This window comes from Diadema setosum, chromosome 19 (assembly GCF_964275005.1).
Source record: "Diadema setosum chromosome 19, eeDiaSeto1, whole genome shotgun sequence".
In the NCBI taxonomy this organism is placed as follows: domain Eukaryota; kingdom Metazoa; phylum Echinodermata; class Echinoidea; order Diadematoida; family Diadematidae; genus Diadema; species Diadema setosum.
The window spans coordinates 20,830,163-20,846,104 of record NC_092703.1 but is presented as its reverse complement, the minus strand read 5'-3'; the positions used below and the strand labels follow the sequence as shown (position 1 = coordinate 20,846,104).

The 15,942-nt window shown below is 40.4% G+C and overlaps 1 protein-coding gene across 1 annotated transcript in view; it reads left to right on the top strand.

Moving 5' to 3' along the window:
* The window catches only part of LOC140242213 (zinc finger MYM-type protein 4-like), a 28,884-nt gene extending 14,593 nt beyond the window's left edge, over nt 1-14,291 (top strand). The window contains exons 10-19 of the mRNA XM_072321956.1: nt 649-829; nt 1,208-1,374; nt 2,281-2,343; nt 5,086-5,301; nt 6,309-6,695; nt 7,236-7,385; nt 9,252-9,465; nt 10,278-11,014; nt 11,797-11,932; nt 13,060-14,291. Of these exons, the coding sequence (XP_072178057.1) occupies nt 649-829; nt 1,208-1,374; nt 2,281-2,343; nt 5,086-5,301; nt 6,309-6,695; nt 7,236-7,385; nt 9,252-9,465; nt 10,278-11,014; nt 11,797-11,932; nt 13,060-13,369 (2,561 nt within the window). The 3' untranslated portion in view covers nt 13,370-14,291. The remainder of the gene's footprint in view (nt 1-648; nt 830-1,207; nt 1,375-2,280; nt 2,344-5,085; nt 5,302-6,308; nt 6,696-7,235; nt 7,386-9,251; nt 9,466-10,277; nt 11,015-11,796; nt 11,933-13,059) is intronic.
* Nucleotides 14,292-15,942: the final 1,651 nt, after the last annotated feature.

Genomic DNA, 15,942 nt, shown 5'->3' with positions numbered 1-15,942 from the left:
AAAAGTTTGACATATTCTGGATCAATGCATTGGAATAAGTTACCATTGGAGTTGAAACAAAAACCAACGTTTGTAAGCTTTAAAAACGCACTTGACCGAAACTGTTAATTGACAACTTTTCAGTTTCCCCCTTTGTATGTGCTTCTCTCTCCCTATCTCTCTCCTCTCTCTCTCTCTCTCTCTCTCTGTTTCTCTTTCTGTCTGTCTCCCTCATTCTCTCTTTCTCCTGAACTCTCTTTTTTTTTTTGTCTCTTTCATTTTAAACTACGGCGAACATTTGTATAATTGTACATGGTTATCTTTGATTGATCATGTTTGTTTCTGTCGAAATGTGTGCCGCAGTTTCATCAACATGTTATTATGTTTTTTTCTATATGTTTTTTCTATATGTTTTTAAGTATGAGTTTTGTTTTTGTTTGTTTGGTTTCTTTGTTCATTTCTGTATAAAATGTATATCTATGTTGTATTTTTTATCCGCACGGACCTGCGGAAGAACAGCCTTCGGGCTGAAGTATGTGCCGTGCATAAATAAATGAATGAAATGAAATGAAATGTATATGATTTTTATTGTTGAAATAAGAGAGATTCTTAGTGTGATTATTCTATTTTGTTATTTTGATTGTATGGTTGCCATGGTTACCTCCTCAGGATGCAAGCTCCTCTTCAAGCAGGAGATAGTGGAGAAGCTGGGCCTGCAGTGCATCGTGTGCGACTACTGCGCCCAGATGTGTCAGCAGAGCAGCCAGGAGCGCTTCGACGGAAACCTCTGCCATTTCTGCAGCCCGGCGTGCAAGGAGAAATACGGGCTGTGGTTCTTCAAAGCGGCCAAGTGAGAAGGAACAAGGAGATTTTGTGCTTTCTCCCTTTTCTGTAATGTTTACCCTCACAGTTGTTTTTGTTACTGTGAGAGGGCATTCAAAATGCTTGCAGCATATTCACTAAATCCAACTTTTTATCATGAAATATTTATGACTGTAAATCACTGTATTGCAATTTTATATTACGCAAGCCTTTTCCAGCTAGTTATCATTTCTTAAATATGAAAAGAAATGAAAACATATTTGTTTGTTACATACTCATTTATTTGTTTATTGTTTTTATATTTATGTATTCATTTATTCATTTGATGATTTATTTTATCATTTATTCAGCTGTTCATTATTCACTTACAGAAGTACGATTGTATTCATTGATATTTTTATTGCAGGTGTGATGGTTGCAAAAAGATGGGGACGGACCTGTCGGAGTCATTCAAGTGGCGTGGGGAGATGAAGCGGGTGTGTAACCAGCAGTGTCTTCTTCTCTTCTACACCCAGCAGGACACCCCGAACGTATCCACCCAGCTACCAGAGCCCATACCGACGTCCACTGCAGGTAGGGTGCCACAGAGCGGGAGCTCGAGTGGTAGCTTGAATGAGTACAGAATTGAAAGCGAGCCAGTGAAAATGTGCTGGTCATTGTCGTAGCAAACTATGGTTGGAGTTTACGCATGAATTGATAAGTGTCTGAATTTCGGATTTGGCTTGGAAGAATACTGTATACGCCGAATATTTCGTGAGGTTTTTATTCTTCGCGAGTCAGGTGCTATTCGCGAAATTAAAGACATGCAAAAATATTGATTCTGATCCCGATGTGGATGTGATGTACGCGTGTACATTTCTCCATTCAGTACATTACTCCACGATCGCGAATTTAACCACTCGCGAAAACGTTGGGAATTCCCGGTATGCAAAAATTTAGACTCGCAAGATATATGGCATATACAGTACTTGATGTCTGTTTGTCCTCAAAATGACCTTCATATGTGCTTGACTTTTGATATAAAAACCTTGAAATTACACACCTACGATTTTTAGGAGACTTCAGAAATATCAGTCTGTGAATTTTGATGGAAATCCAAATTTTCTTTCCTGTTGTGGCATTTGTTCTCTAATTTTTCTTCCCCCAAATTGTGTGAAATGAAATAAAGTGATAAAATAATAGAACCAAAAACCAAAATTTACTCTAAATGGTTCTTGGAAAGTCCATTATTTTCAGTTTCTGAAATGAACCCTGTAGAGTTCTTTGTTGCCTTGCAGTTTTACCATATTGTATCAGAGGTTCTTTGTGCATATTAGAGAAGAGGCTTAGTCTCCCCTCAGATATGGGGTGAATTTGATCTCTTTAAAACAGAAAGAGAGAGAGAGGCATATTGTCAGCTGAGTGTTCATTGGATTGATCTCTCCCCTGTTGCAAATTTTATTATATCTTCTCCGTGTTGTTCATTGTTCTCGTTCTCAGACCATGCCACACCAACCATTGCCAAGGTGATGTCGTATACTCCCGTTGAGAAGCTGGGTCCTGGTAAGTTTATTCAATAATATACAAAGTTTCAGTGTTTTTTAGTGTGATGGTTCCAAATACAGTCAAACCTGTCTATAGCGGCCACCCAAGGGAAACAATAAAAGTGGCCGCTATAAACAGGACGGTGGCCATTTTTTAATTTCATCACTTGCATTGTATGATAGCATATAAAGTACCGCATGTTATTCTTTAAAAAAAAGCAACAAGCAAATAAGTTTGTGCGTGCAGCTGTAATATGGAGATTTTTTGTACAATTTACTTCATATAATTTTTTGTTTTGTTTTGTTTATGCTACTAGTTTTTCTGTTCTTTTGACTTTTAGAATAACATTTTGGGCTTGAGGAACTGCACTAGTTTGTACCGGTTTACATGAATGGGGTTCATGAATGAGTGTAAGGGGATTGATATTGTGTGAACCTGACGTAAGCAACAAATAATACCCAGACAAGTACCCTATTCCCGTTATTCAAAGGTATTTCCATCACTTATTAGTCGGCATTTTGGTACAATTCTCTGGTGTTATTAGGTATTATGTAGCATCTATTCAGGGCGGCATTACTGAAGCCTAGATCTAGTCAAGTTAGTGGTAATTACCGTAAAATGGATTTTCACGGCGAAGACCTGCATTAATTTTGTCAGTCATGTCTGTGTGATTGTGACTGAGGTAGGACTCGGTAGAATTCACGCAATGAACGTGAAAGCCAACGTATTCATGGCTGATTTAACAGTTCAGCTAAATTTTTGTGGCCGCTATACGCAGGTAGATATTCACCTTGGGATACAGAATGAGTGGCCACTGGCCGCGTTAGGCAGGTGACCGCTATATAAAGGGTCTATAATACAGAAATTTCGTGCGGGGGATTTTTCAGTGGCTGCTATAGGCAGGTGGCTGCTAAGACAGATTTAACTGTATTACATGAGTGTGCAAGTTAAAGGGATAATATAGTATTGGTGGAGATGAGGATTGGGCTTTTAACTGTTTGTGAGATACCAAGAAACCACTCATGAAATAATGCAGAGCCTGCCATTCTATGAGGGATTCATAGTTTATTAGATGATAATCGGTTTTGGAATGGCTGAGACATCCAAAAACAAAGTAAAACAAAGCGATGCTAATAAATGGTGGGACCCACCTTTTATTAGTATTGCTCTGTATTGGACATCTCAGCCATTTCAACAACAAAAAAAAGATTTTATTTTCATAATCATCTCATCCGATCTGCACCTAATTGATCCTGAGGGATATCACAGTAAATAAATAAATTTTAAGAATTTGGAACTTACTCTTTGTGATTGTCTGATTTCACACACGCACACAAACACAAACACGCACACGCACACACTAGTACCAGGGATGCATCACTGACGAAGCATATGATTCAACCCGCTCAAAATGTGCAGACAAAATCACAGAGATATTTTATGCAGATTATAGAATTTGCGCAAGTCACAAGAAGCCAAAAATATGTTGATGTACCATCAATATTTCAGTATTTACAGGAGCCTTTGATTAGCAGACATCAAAGTATATATATCAGTAAGAGATGAGGAGAAAGAAGCATGGGAATTGTGCTTTCAACAAGGATATCTTCATTGCATAAAAAGGGTCTATAATACAGAAATTTTGTGGGGGGGATTTTTCAGTGGCCGCTATAGGCAGGTGGCCGCTAAGACAGGTTTTACTGTATTACATGAGCATGCAAGTTAAAGGGATAGTATAGTATTGGTGGAGATGAGGATTGGGCTTTTAACTGTTTGTGAGATACCAAGAAACCACTCATGAAATAATGCAGAGCCTGCCATTCTATGAGGGATTCATAGTTTATTAGATGATAATCGGTTTTGGAATGGCTGAGACATCCAAAAACAAAGTAAAACAAAGCGATGCTAATAAATGGTGGGACCCACCTTTCATTAGTATTGCTCTGTTTTGGACATCTCAGCCTTTTCAAACCCCCCCCCCCCCCCCCCAAAAAAAAAAAAAAAAAAAAAAAAAAAATGATTTTATTTTCATAATCATCTCATCCAATCTGCACCTAATTGATCCTGAGTGATATCACAGTAAATAAATGAATTTTAAGAATTTGGAACTTACTCTTTGTGATTGTCTGATTTCATTGAAACTTCACAGTTTTGTGTGTATATCTGTATTCTGTTCTCAAGAGCCAACATATATATGTGGAGCATTGTTTTTCTTTAGTACTGAAGCGCTCTCGGAGCAATGACAAATAATCTGTGATACAAAATATCTGTGATCGCAATGAATTTGCAAGTCAGGCAGAGAGATAAAGAAGAACAAAATGATATAGGCTAACCATGGTAGATTATGTTGATTTTAAAAGTATGCTGTTACTCGAGGCATTTCTTGTCTACAAGTGCATGATGAATACCGCTCCTCAATACCTATCCAACCTACTAACCACCCCTACAGTCTCCAGATATCAACTCCAGTCACAAGATGATAAAACAGCCCTACAAATCTCACAAGCAAAAACCAAAGCTTTCGAACACACATTTTCATATACTGGATCTGTTGTTTGGACTGCTTTACCAAAACAACTCCGCCTATGTGTTTAGAAGGAAACTCGAAACTGAACTGTTTCAATTGTAATTATGTTGTTTCTATACTTTGTGAATGCCGTATGTTGATTGTACAGCGCTTTGATCAGGTCCTGTAAAAGGGCTCAATAAGAAATAGTTATTATTGTTATTATTTCTTCTTACTGGTCTCTCTTTTTCCAGCCCGGACGTATATCACGGAGCCAAAGAAGCCAAGCTCTGACAAACAGACCCAGATAACCACGAACACTGTGTACATCAAGCCACCACCTCCCCCTCCCTCTTCCCTCCCTCCTGGCCCGAAGATGGTGCGCAACAAGATAACGAGCTGCAAACCCATCAACATCACCAAGGCAACCATGTGCCGGCCATTTGTGAAGGACATGTGCGTCGGAACAGGTGAGGACTTTCCTGGCTGTCCAAATGCAGTGCAGTGGTGGTTAGGTTCCCAGTCCACCTCCAATGGGAAAAAATGGAATACCGTAAATGTAATGATTTTATCACGATTAATTTTTCACGCTTCGTGGCTCAAAAACATATTCACTGGTTCTTGAATTTGCGCTGCACAATTGCTCTATACTTGTAAGTTTTCATTCAGGTCACAGAGAATGCATGAATATTCATTTGAATGTACAGCCTGCACAGAAACTGCTGTGTACACACATGCGCTGAAATAAATACCTGTACTGCTAATAGTATTAGGGCACATGTACACACACATGTACACAAACACGCACACACACAAACACACACACAAACACGCACACACATGCACACACACACACACACACACACACACACACACTTGTACTAGGGAGGCAGCACTGATGAAGCGTACTATTCCAGCCATTCAAAATGTGTAGAGAAAATCACTGAAATATTTTGTGCAGATTATAGAATTTGTGCAAGTCACAAGAAGCCCAAAATATATATGTAAACATCGATGTACTATGAATATTTCAGTATTTACAGTAGCCTTTAATTAGCAGACATTGGTTTTGTTGATATTAGTCAATGTGTGAAATTAGCAAAAAATAAAACACCACAAAGTACGCTATATATTCCATGGTATCGTATCTGTGTAAATTGAATCTCAATACTGTAAAGCAAGATATTTTCACAGCATAAAATTTTCTTGAATTGGAGCCGACAGCCTTTCTCACGGCATGAATTTTTTTCATAAATTGCCACTGGTATGCAATACATAGAGAGTAGATGGGAACATTCATTAATTAATTCATTTGCTCATCTTGGCTCTCAAGAATTTTGCGAAATTAAAATGCACATAAAATTTCTGGGTATACAGTAGTGTTATTGCTCTATGTCTTCATTGCATTTTACTCAGAAACCCATTGTTGCATTTTATCCCCAACTATTCCATCACCCATTATTCCATCTCATTCCAGACTTCCCCAAGGTACCTGCCATGGTACCCATTCCCGTTCCCATCTTCGTTCCTGTGCCGATGCAGATGTACAAGATGCCCGTCCCACACCCGGTGTGTGTCCCCGTACCCGTTCCCACGCCCGTCTTCATCCCCGTTGCGGCCCGGGACTGCGACCGCCTCATGTCTACCCTGGAGCAGATCAAGGCGCGCGTCCCCTCCGACCCGCTGGAGGCGGAGCTGTTCATGATGGCGGCGGCGGCGGCTGGCGAATCAGAGTCCGGGCCAGATTCCCGGGAAGATGACATTGGGAGGGACAGCCACAGGGGCAGCAGCAGGGATCCACCAAAGATGTCCCTGGTTGACCAGGCTGTAAAGGAGTGTGGCTTGCTTGATGAAGTTATGGATGGTGAGATGACCATACGTAGAGTAATCTTCCAGTAAATCTTGATGGCAATGATAATAGAAACTAATGATTTAGATGATGGTTATGGTGATGGCAAAGATGAAGAATTGATGATGATGATGATGCTGATTAATGAGAATACAATGATTAGGCCAATGGGGGTGAAAAAAATGATGATGAAAACAATGAAGGGATAACAAAAGTGTTTGTGTGACTTTTGCCATCAGTTGAAGGAGTATTTTGCATGTGAGTCCAGCTAAAAAAAGATTGAAGCCTTTTTTAAAAGTATTTTATGTAGAATGATCTTATTGTCAATTATCTATTTCATATTAATACAATTTTAAATACAAGTATTAAGCACTGTATAGGTGCTATTTGTTATATTAGTATGATGATGATGATGATTATTATTATTATTATTATTATTATTATGATTGTTTGTATTATTATTGTCATTGCTATTATTAGCGTTGTTATCATCACCATCATTATGAGTATGATCATGATTATGATTATGATTATGATATGTGTTTAATCATACAGATGTCGGTGTTGATGAGCTCCTGGCTAGCCTCTCCTCCCCGGACGTTGCTGATGACATCCTTCTTCTGGACGACGATGATGACGAGAGTCAGGAGGAGAGGGAGAATCGTAGACTTGAGGAAGAACTGACCTCCAAACTCAGAAATCTTGGTCAGTGAAAGTCAGCGGGAAAAACATAGTTCACATTATGCCTGCAGAACTGTCAATTTTTGCTCTGAAATGGACATGAATGCATAAGAAATGTGTGAAATGTTACTGTGACGATACAATTTCAGTTGGGAATAGAGAAGAATGTGGAATATTGGCAAAATAGGTTTGCTGGAAGTACTACAGTCTCAAAGCTTACCTGATTATGTTTTTTTATTTTTTATTTTCTTTTCTTTGTTTAATATTGATTCTTATTTTGATTAATTATTATAGTGGAGAAATCAGGCCACAACAGCATCCAATTCTTCTTTCTTATTCTGTAAATGTGATTCTTCTTCAGCAATTGTTCCACAGGCAAAATTGTCCAATAAGTCCCTATTCACAAAATATTGCTAAGAAATATTTGGTACAGACAGTTATGAAACACCTGTAGATTTTTATGCCTCCGCCACGAAGTGGTGCCGGAGGCATTATGTTTTCGGGTTGTCCGTCCGTCCGTCCGTCCATACGTCCATACGTCTGTACGTCCGTACGTCCGTACGTCCATACATCCGTACGTACGTCCGTCCGCATTCGTTTACGCGATAACTTGAGTAATATTGACTGGAATTTTACCAAACTTGGTCCAAGTATAAAGTATGATGGGGCAATTAATTGATTAGATTTTGGGTGAAATCGGCCAAAGGTCAAAGGTCAAAGGTCAAGGTCAAATCATTAAATTGTATCTGTTTACGCGATAACTCAAGACTGGATTCAGCAAATTTCACCAAAATTTGTCTGAGGATGATGTATGATGGGACAATTACTTGATTAGGTTTTGAGTGAAATTGGACAGAGGTCAAAGGTCAAAGATCAAGGTCAAATCCTAAAATTTATCTGTTTACGTGATAACTCTAAACTGGATGAAGCAGCTTTCACCAGACTTGGTCCAAGGATGATTTATGATGGGGCAATTAGTTGAGTAGATTTTAGTGACATTGGCAAGAGGTCAAAGGTCATAAGGTCAAGGTCAAATGCTAAAAACGCTGCTATTTCCCCCATATCCATGCAATGCCCGAAGGTATTATATTGAAACTTATTGTAGACATGTACTACTGCATAAAGATTCTCCAGAGAGAGTTTCATGTCATAAGGTCAAAGGTCAAAAGGTCAAAGGTTAGGTGAATATGTTACAATTTTACTTTTCTTGCAAATGGTTCAATGTATCTTCATGGAACTTGGTACATACACATGTACTGACTGGCAGGGATTTTCTTGGGAATGTAGGGGTCATGGGTCACTAGTCAGGGGGTCAAAGGTCAAGGTCAACTCCTCAAAATTTTACTATTTCCCTCATATACTAGTATATGCAATGCTTACATTATTATTTTTAAAACTAAAACTTGATTTATACATGTATTCCCTAATGGAGATTCTCTGAGAAATTTCCAGCCAGAAGGTCAAATGTTAAGGGTCAAAGGTCAGATTTAAATGCAAATATATATATATATTTTATACTGTAATTACACTCTTTCTTCATACCTTGAAAATTACTCAATGCATAAACTTATAAAAGGGTAGGTCAGAAGTCAAGTAAAAGTTCTCAATTCCCCAAATACAGGTACCTGCACTCTTAGACAATTATAGCAAACCTAGTTCAAGGAAAGTGAATATTCAAGATATTTCTGACAAACCTGTCATTTCAATATTTTGTCAGTTTTGTGAAACTGTCATAACACTTTGTGAAGACATTGTACCATACACCTATTGGGAGAATCATGCATTATGGCGGAGGCATCAGTCGCCATAGCGACATTTCTAGTTTTTTTTTTTTTCATGGTTTACGTTCATGGAATAATTGCCCTTCCAACTAATCCCCACTGAATGCAGGCGACATCCCCGAGTCGGAAGGAGTCCCACCTCCGCCCCTCGCAACCCCCAGAATCAAGCGCATCATACTGAAGAAGAAGAGGCGCAAGAGGGGAGTGAAGAGGTCCAAGAGGCCGAGAGAAGTCAAGGGCGGTGGTCCCCAGCAGGCGTCCCAAGACTCCTCCCTCCCTCTGCGCAGAAGCAGCCGTTCCACTAAGAAGACCAAGTATTTCAGGTGACTCTTCTCCCTCCGTTCTGCAGTGTTTATCTTGTGAATATCTCGGCAAAGTTTTTGTTATCCATCCAAGCGTCCAAGTGGTAACATTGTCCTTTTACGCTGCAGCTGGTCTTATATCTTAGTTGTTGTTGCCAAACCTAGATGTGGATGTAATGCTTGTGTGCCGTTAAAAAAAATAATAAATAAATAAAAGATCTATGGCTTGTGACAGTTAAAGTTCTTACATAGTATAGTTACTGTTTTGTTAAGTGTTCTGATGATTTTCATTTTGCTAGCAAGCCGTTAACCTGAGTTTTATATTCTTCTCAGGAGCATTTATTTATCTTTTTTTTTTTTGTAGAGGGCGGGGGGGGGGGGGGGGGGGGCGGTCATTTGCCAATTTCTCTAGATTCCCCTGCATAGTAGTACTGATAATAATATGCATACTTGTAACCCACTGTATCAATCATAAATGTATACTCATTACACAGAGAATGACAGATAAGAATGTGACGAGATAAATGAGATATTGTGATAGGGCCACACCAAATCTTTGCAGTAAGCAGTTCTTTTTGTGTCAAGTATTGTGTCTGAATAAACCAAGTTGTGCATTGGCAGATACAACACTTATTTCATAATTTCATTAGAACTGCCAGAAATATGCCTTGCTATGTGTTGTAACTTCATGGTTGTCTCGTCAAGCTTGTACTAGGGAGATGAATCTGAACACCTTGTGATAGAAATAACTCATCTCGTTCAATGACAGTTGAGATGGAGCCTGTGATGCTAGTCTTAAGATGTTGTTGCCATGACTACTTAAATCATCTTAGTGCCGGTGAGGAGAGCCAGGAAGAGGTGGACGAAGAAGAGGAGTATCAGCCGGAGGAATCTTCATCGGACGAGGAGATCGTTGAGATGGAAGATGAGGTCAGCCAGGAGGATGCCCCACCACCAAAACCTGTGGGACCGCCTCCGATTGACGAATCCTGGGTAACTGCCGGGCAGGCGGCGTACAGCCTTTTTGTCCACAGGCACAACAAAGGGGTAAAGACGCCAGCCATGCGGCTCCAAGCCAGCATTCTGGAGTGCCCCACCGACATGCTCCACCGTGGCCTCATCATGTTCCTGCGCCACGCCCGGCGGCCCGACGCCGACGAGCCGTACCCTCCGGAAACCATGTTCCTGCTCTGCCTGTCCATCCAACACTTGGTGACCAACAGCGGTCGCATGGAGAACTTCTTCGTCGGCCCAAACTTCGAGCAGTTCCGCCTCTGTCTCCACCAGACTCTGGCGTCGTGGGCCCCCCGACTCCACCCCCAAAGCGGCCTCTTGCTCAACTCCCGCATCACGGAGGAGATGATGTGGTCTGCCCAGCAGCTTGGGGCCCACTCACCCCAGGTGCTCCTCAGCACCATCTTCTTCTTCAACTGCAAGAACCTTGCCATGAACACGGTGCAGGAGCACTCAGAAGTGGCCTTCTTCCGCATGCAGAAGCACGTGAAGAAAACCGGCCCTGGGAGAGAGCGTGCACATGTCATTCGTTACTTCCCTCCAAAGAAAAAACCAGGTTGGTAGTCTCTTGGCACTATGTCTCACTTTCATTCTCTCTTTGTCCTTCCATCAGTTTGGCTCTGCCCCCCCCCCCCCCTCCTTTTTTTTTTTTTGCATAATACATAGGAATACATAGGATGATGAGTAGTTTTGGAGTATTTTGAGATTAAAAGTATAGGGTAATAAAAGTTGGTATACTGACTTTAATTCGAGAAGGATCCAGGCTAACTCGGACTCAGGGACAACTAGACCCTATTTCAGACAATTGACAATATTTCATATGTAGGCGAACGTTCATTTTGTATGTGCGCCAAATAGGTTCTATTCTAGAACCTCTTTGATGCACGCGTTGTGTCAACTCGGCCCCAGACTGCTACCAGCCAGAATGCAAAGCACTCCCATAGTACAACTGTACAATTCAGAACAACTTGGCCCTGCCGTTAAACCGAGGCCGAGCTGTCCCCGAGTCTGAGTTAGCCTGATCCCAATCAGGTACTGGTAAGTTCTGAGATGGAACTCCAGCGAACCTTTTTGGTTGGGCTGATTTGAAAGTGTGTTGCATATTAAGCACAGTGAACTTGAACCAGGTACCTTAAAATATGAGTCTGTGATGTTGTCCACCGAACTGCATCATCCCGCCTTTTCTTCCCCTTTTTTTCCCTTTGTTTGACAGAAACAAATGTCATTGAACTGAATGGAACTATTTTTATCTGTTCTCTCTTTTTTTTTTTTTAATCACCAAAACTTAATGGTACCAATATGAATGGAGCAACAAGAGAGTGTCTTGTCTTCTTTCAGATGAGGATTCAAGCGAAGCACCAGGCACAAGTCGACGGAAGAAGGAGCAAGTCCTCGAGAGGTTGGACCAGAGTGAGAATACGGAGAATGTCCTTAGGTGTCCCGTCAAACTCTACGAGTTCTACCTTTCCAAGTGGTAAGGACCCTGACCACTTGACGAATGTATTCTGCTCCTGTGGGATGTGGAATTACACCCCTCCCCCTCTCCCTTCCTCCTCCCCTCTCCTCCACTTTTTTGTGTCAGTGGCCTTTGCAGAGTCTGCCTTTGAAAAGTGTTCTGGTTGTGTGCAAAAATACCTTCCTACGGTTTGCACCAAGAACTAGTGTACCATCAACCTGTTTGAGTGTTCACCTGCTCATGTTGCCAGTAAAATGTCCCGAGAAAGTTCTGATGTTTTAAAAACAAAGGTGAATAGTGTTTGCGTGTCTTTATGCAGCTAGCAGCCTTTTACATTTTCTCCAGTAGTCAGTGTTTTATCACTCACAATGGCCCAGGACTCCAAGGTGAGACTAGGGGCCTGTTTCATAAAGAGCTGCGATTGATCTTACACTTGATTTATTGAGCGTAACTCGTTGAATTGAGCGCAAGTTCAATATTGAAAATAATTCCTTTTTCATAAAGACACGCTTGATTTCAAGGAAAGACGTGCGAAACTTTCAGAAGATTGAGCGTTACTTATGATCAATTGCAAAGTTGTTTATGAAATGCAATTTGCAATTGATTGCAACTTAAGCTCAGTCGTTATGAAACAGGCCCGTAGATCTGACAGCACACTCAATTAGTTTTCTCTCAGGCAGTGTATTTGTAGCAGTGTTTTTTTACCTACACCTCAAATGTGACCAAGAACAAAAAAAAACAAAAACAAACCAGAAAAGGATGATCATTATCATTACAATTTCCTTTGTAGAGAGAGACAAATTGAAGAAAATTCACTCCTCATGATTATCATTTTTTGTAACTGATTTTTGGAGCACAACTTTATATGTCTGATATTTGTTTCCCTTGGTTGGTTGCTGCAGACAGCTTTTTACTTTAATAATGGAATGCACATTAATTTCTGCAGGAAATACTTCTTACTTTGAAATCTCAATTTGATGCTTGCAAGTTAGTGAAATCCAAATTCTCTATGCCTGAGAGATTCTACTGTGTCAAGATTTATCAGCCACAGACAGTTGGTAGACTTTACCAGGTGTAGGTGATGTGTGCACTGTGAAATCCCTTTTGGCAACTGAATCCCTCAAATCTGCTCTGCTCCTTTCTAGTCCGGAGGCGGTCAAGATGCGGAACCAGGTCCTGTACCTCCTCCCGGAGCACTCCTGCGTGCCGGACAGCCCCGTCTGGTACTCGGCCACCAAGCTGCCGGACGAGGAGATGGCCCACATGCTGCACCGCTACGCCATGATCCACGAGGTCCAGACGGCGTGGAGGCTGAAGGAGGAGAAACTGGCGAAGGAGAAGGATGCGGCCCCGCCCCCCTCCAGCTCCAGCCACCAATCACCGGGTGCCACAGAGGAGTCCGCCACACCCATAGAAACTACAGTGCCTGGTCAAGAGTCGGGGACACAAATTTAATCAGCTTGACCAGTTGTCATTCCTCGGTGCAAAAGTTTGCCAGCTATTCCCATACGTACTGAGTTAGGGGTACAGACAGAAATCAAACTCATCTGGAGCCAGGAAGCCACAGTGGAATGTCAATGGAAACTTTTGATACACTGTCATTTGTACTGCAGGAGTATCATCAGTGTCCATAGTAGGAATCAAGCTGATAGAAAGCTTGTAGTGCATGTCCTTCCACAGGATATTCATATACTTTGGATCACAACCTTTTATACTTTTTTTTTTCTTTTACCTTTCCTGAATATTAAAATTTAAATTCTTGAGGTCTGTAGAGTACCCAAACAGTTATTAAAGGCTGAAGGAGGTATTTCGAAGACTTCATCATTGATATGTGAAAAATGAAATAACCTTTCAATTATTCTTAGGAATTCCATTGAAATGGTAGATTTCACTTTAATATTTCTGTGATATGATAATCAACTTTGAAATTTGGCTGGTCGATTTTTACCAAGAGGTTCACAGGCTAGGGGCTCTTTAAATCAACCTTGCTTTGAATTTGACAGAAAAATCATACTGTCAGAATTCTTGCAACAAAAGAAAAAAGCATTACATCATCATATATTTATTATGCCATTACCTCATGTAAATACAATCAAATTTGTCCTGATCGGTATGTCCTGTGTAAAGGTCTCGACTGTTTAATGAGGTCTGGTATATGTGGTTACTACAAACTCCCCCAAGAGAGATATTGTGTGTGAAAGACCTTACATGTATGTAGTGGCCACCTCCTTAGAGTGGTCATCACCACCATAGTGTGTCTCATGTGGGTAATATCTCATTGTGCATTGCAGCCCCCTACCACAGGTTGAGTTTAATCTGTAGATGTAGTAATAGGTAACAAGCTGTGACCACTGTTGCACAAGTTTCAGCACCTTGCATAACAGCTGGGGGGGGGGGGGGGGGGGGGGATTAAGAGCTATGTGAAACTGAGAGTCAAAGAAACCACACATGAACACAAATTGTTTTTTCCCCCAGTTATTAATTTCTGAGATGATTTAATTTACAACGTGGAATTACCTTTTGTTTTCACACATTTAAGCAAGACATGAATGGCATTAAGTAATAATATGATATAAATTGAGTAGGGTAATATGAATTGAACACCAACCTGTCAATTATGGCCTTTGAAATGAGGGATGGGGAGAGTCAGTATGCCATTGTGCACTTTGCATCTGTATCAAAGTAATGCCATAGGTCCATAGTCTTCACAAACACTGGGCAGCCATTGATGGAACAAAAGTGGAATGATTTGGACGAGCAAAATCATCTTTATGTGGGATTCTGTGAAGTTACGTCCATTGTCCTGTCTGGATCATTTGTGATAAAACTGTACTGTTTTAACTATGAGCATTGTTCCGTACTTTTATCGAACAGGTCCTGGTTGAATCAGAACGTATATGAATTAAACAGTAGCATTTATCATATGGCAAAGGTCGACAATCTAATGTAACAACATTCTGAACTTTTCTTGGTCTGAGGTGGCAGACTTAAATTCATTTATCACTTTGGACATGCACGGCAGAAAATAAAAAGTGAGAGGGTCAGCTAATTAGGTTTGTTCAACCCTTTCTTTACCAATCGGGACTCAAAGCAGGCAAAAGATTAAGAAGACAGAAAATCTTTAGAGTGATGTCAGAGAATCTTCAAAGCAAATATCTCTTTAAAGAAAGCAAACAAAGAAAGTGCAAAACAAGTACATTGTACAAGATAAGTCATATACGGCAACTCCTGAAGTGAGGCAAAATCTGAATAAAAAATGTATGATTCTGAAAAAGCAGTGACATTCCTGTTGAATTTGCATGCCATTTTTGCAATCAACAAACCTCAGCCAGTCTTGGTGAGCTCTACATGCATGGATGAGCCTCTTACCCTTGAGTTGAATTGAGTTGAGTTGAGTCCAGTTTGTATATTATTCTATGTGGCCGCTACTAGAAGAGCTCAATGCTTAATATGTAAGCAAACCATTTAACTTCTTTCTTTTCAGCCCCCCAACAGGACAAGGTACTGTAGTAGCTTAATGCCTACCACTGCTACCAACAGTTTTGAACTGAGGATCTCATGATTTAGAGTCTACCTTCTCATCCACACAGCCATAGAACTGTGTGGGACTGTACAAACTAATTGTCAGCTCATTTCAACTACCAGTAGTGCCATGCTACATCACGGCTAAGCAGTCTTTTTTTCTTCTTTTTTTTTCTCTTTCTTTTTTACTTTTGGGAATTTGAATTCAGAAATGCTCTATGTACAGGTAATGCTATTGTACTTCATCTCTGTAGACTTGCAAATGCCAGTAATGTTTGTAATAAAATTCATTCTGTCCTTTTGAAAGATCATGTGCTTAAGTCATTCCTTTGTCAATGTGTGCTATGTAGTGATGTTTGATGCTTTCATGTGTCACACACAAATGGGATTTAAATTAGTCATTTTTAATTTTGAAGCAAAGGGCAATGGTTTCCCCTCCCTTCACAATATTCTTCATTAGGACACTTAACCCTATTCTAACTGGGCTATTTGAGACCAAGTTTTTA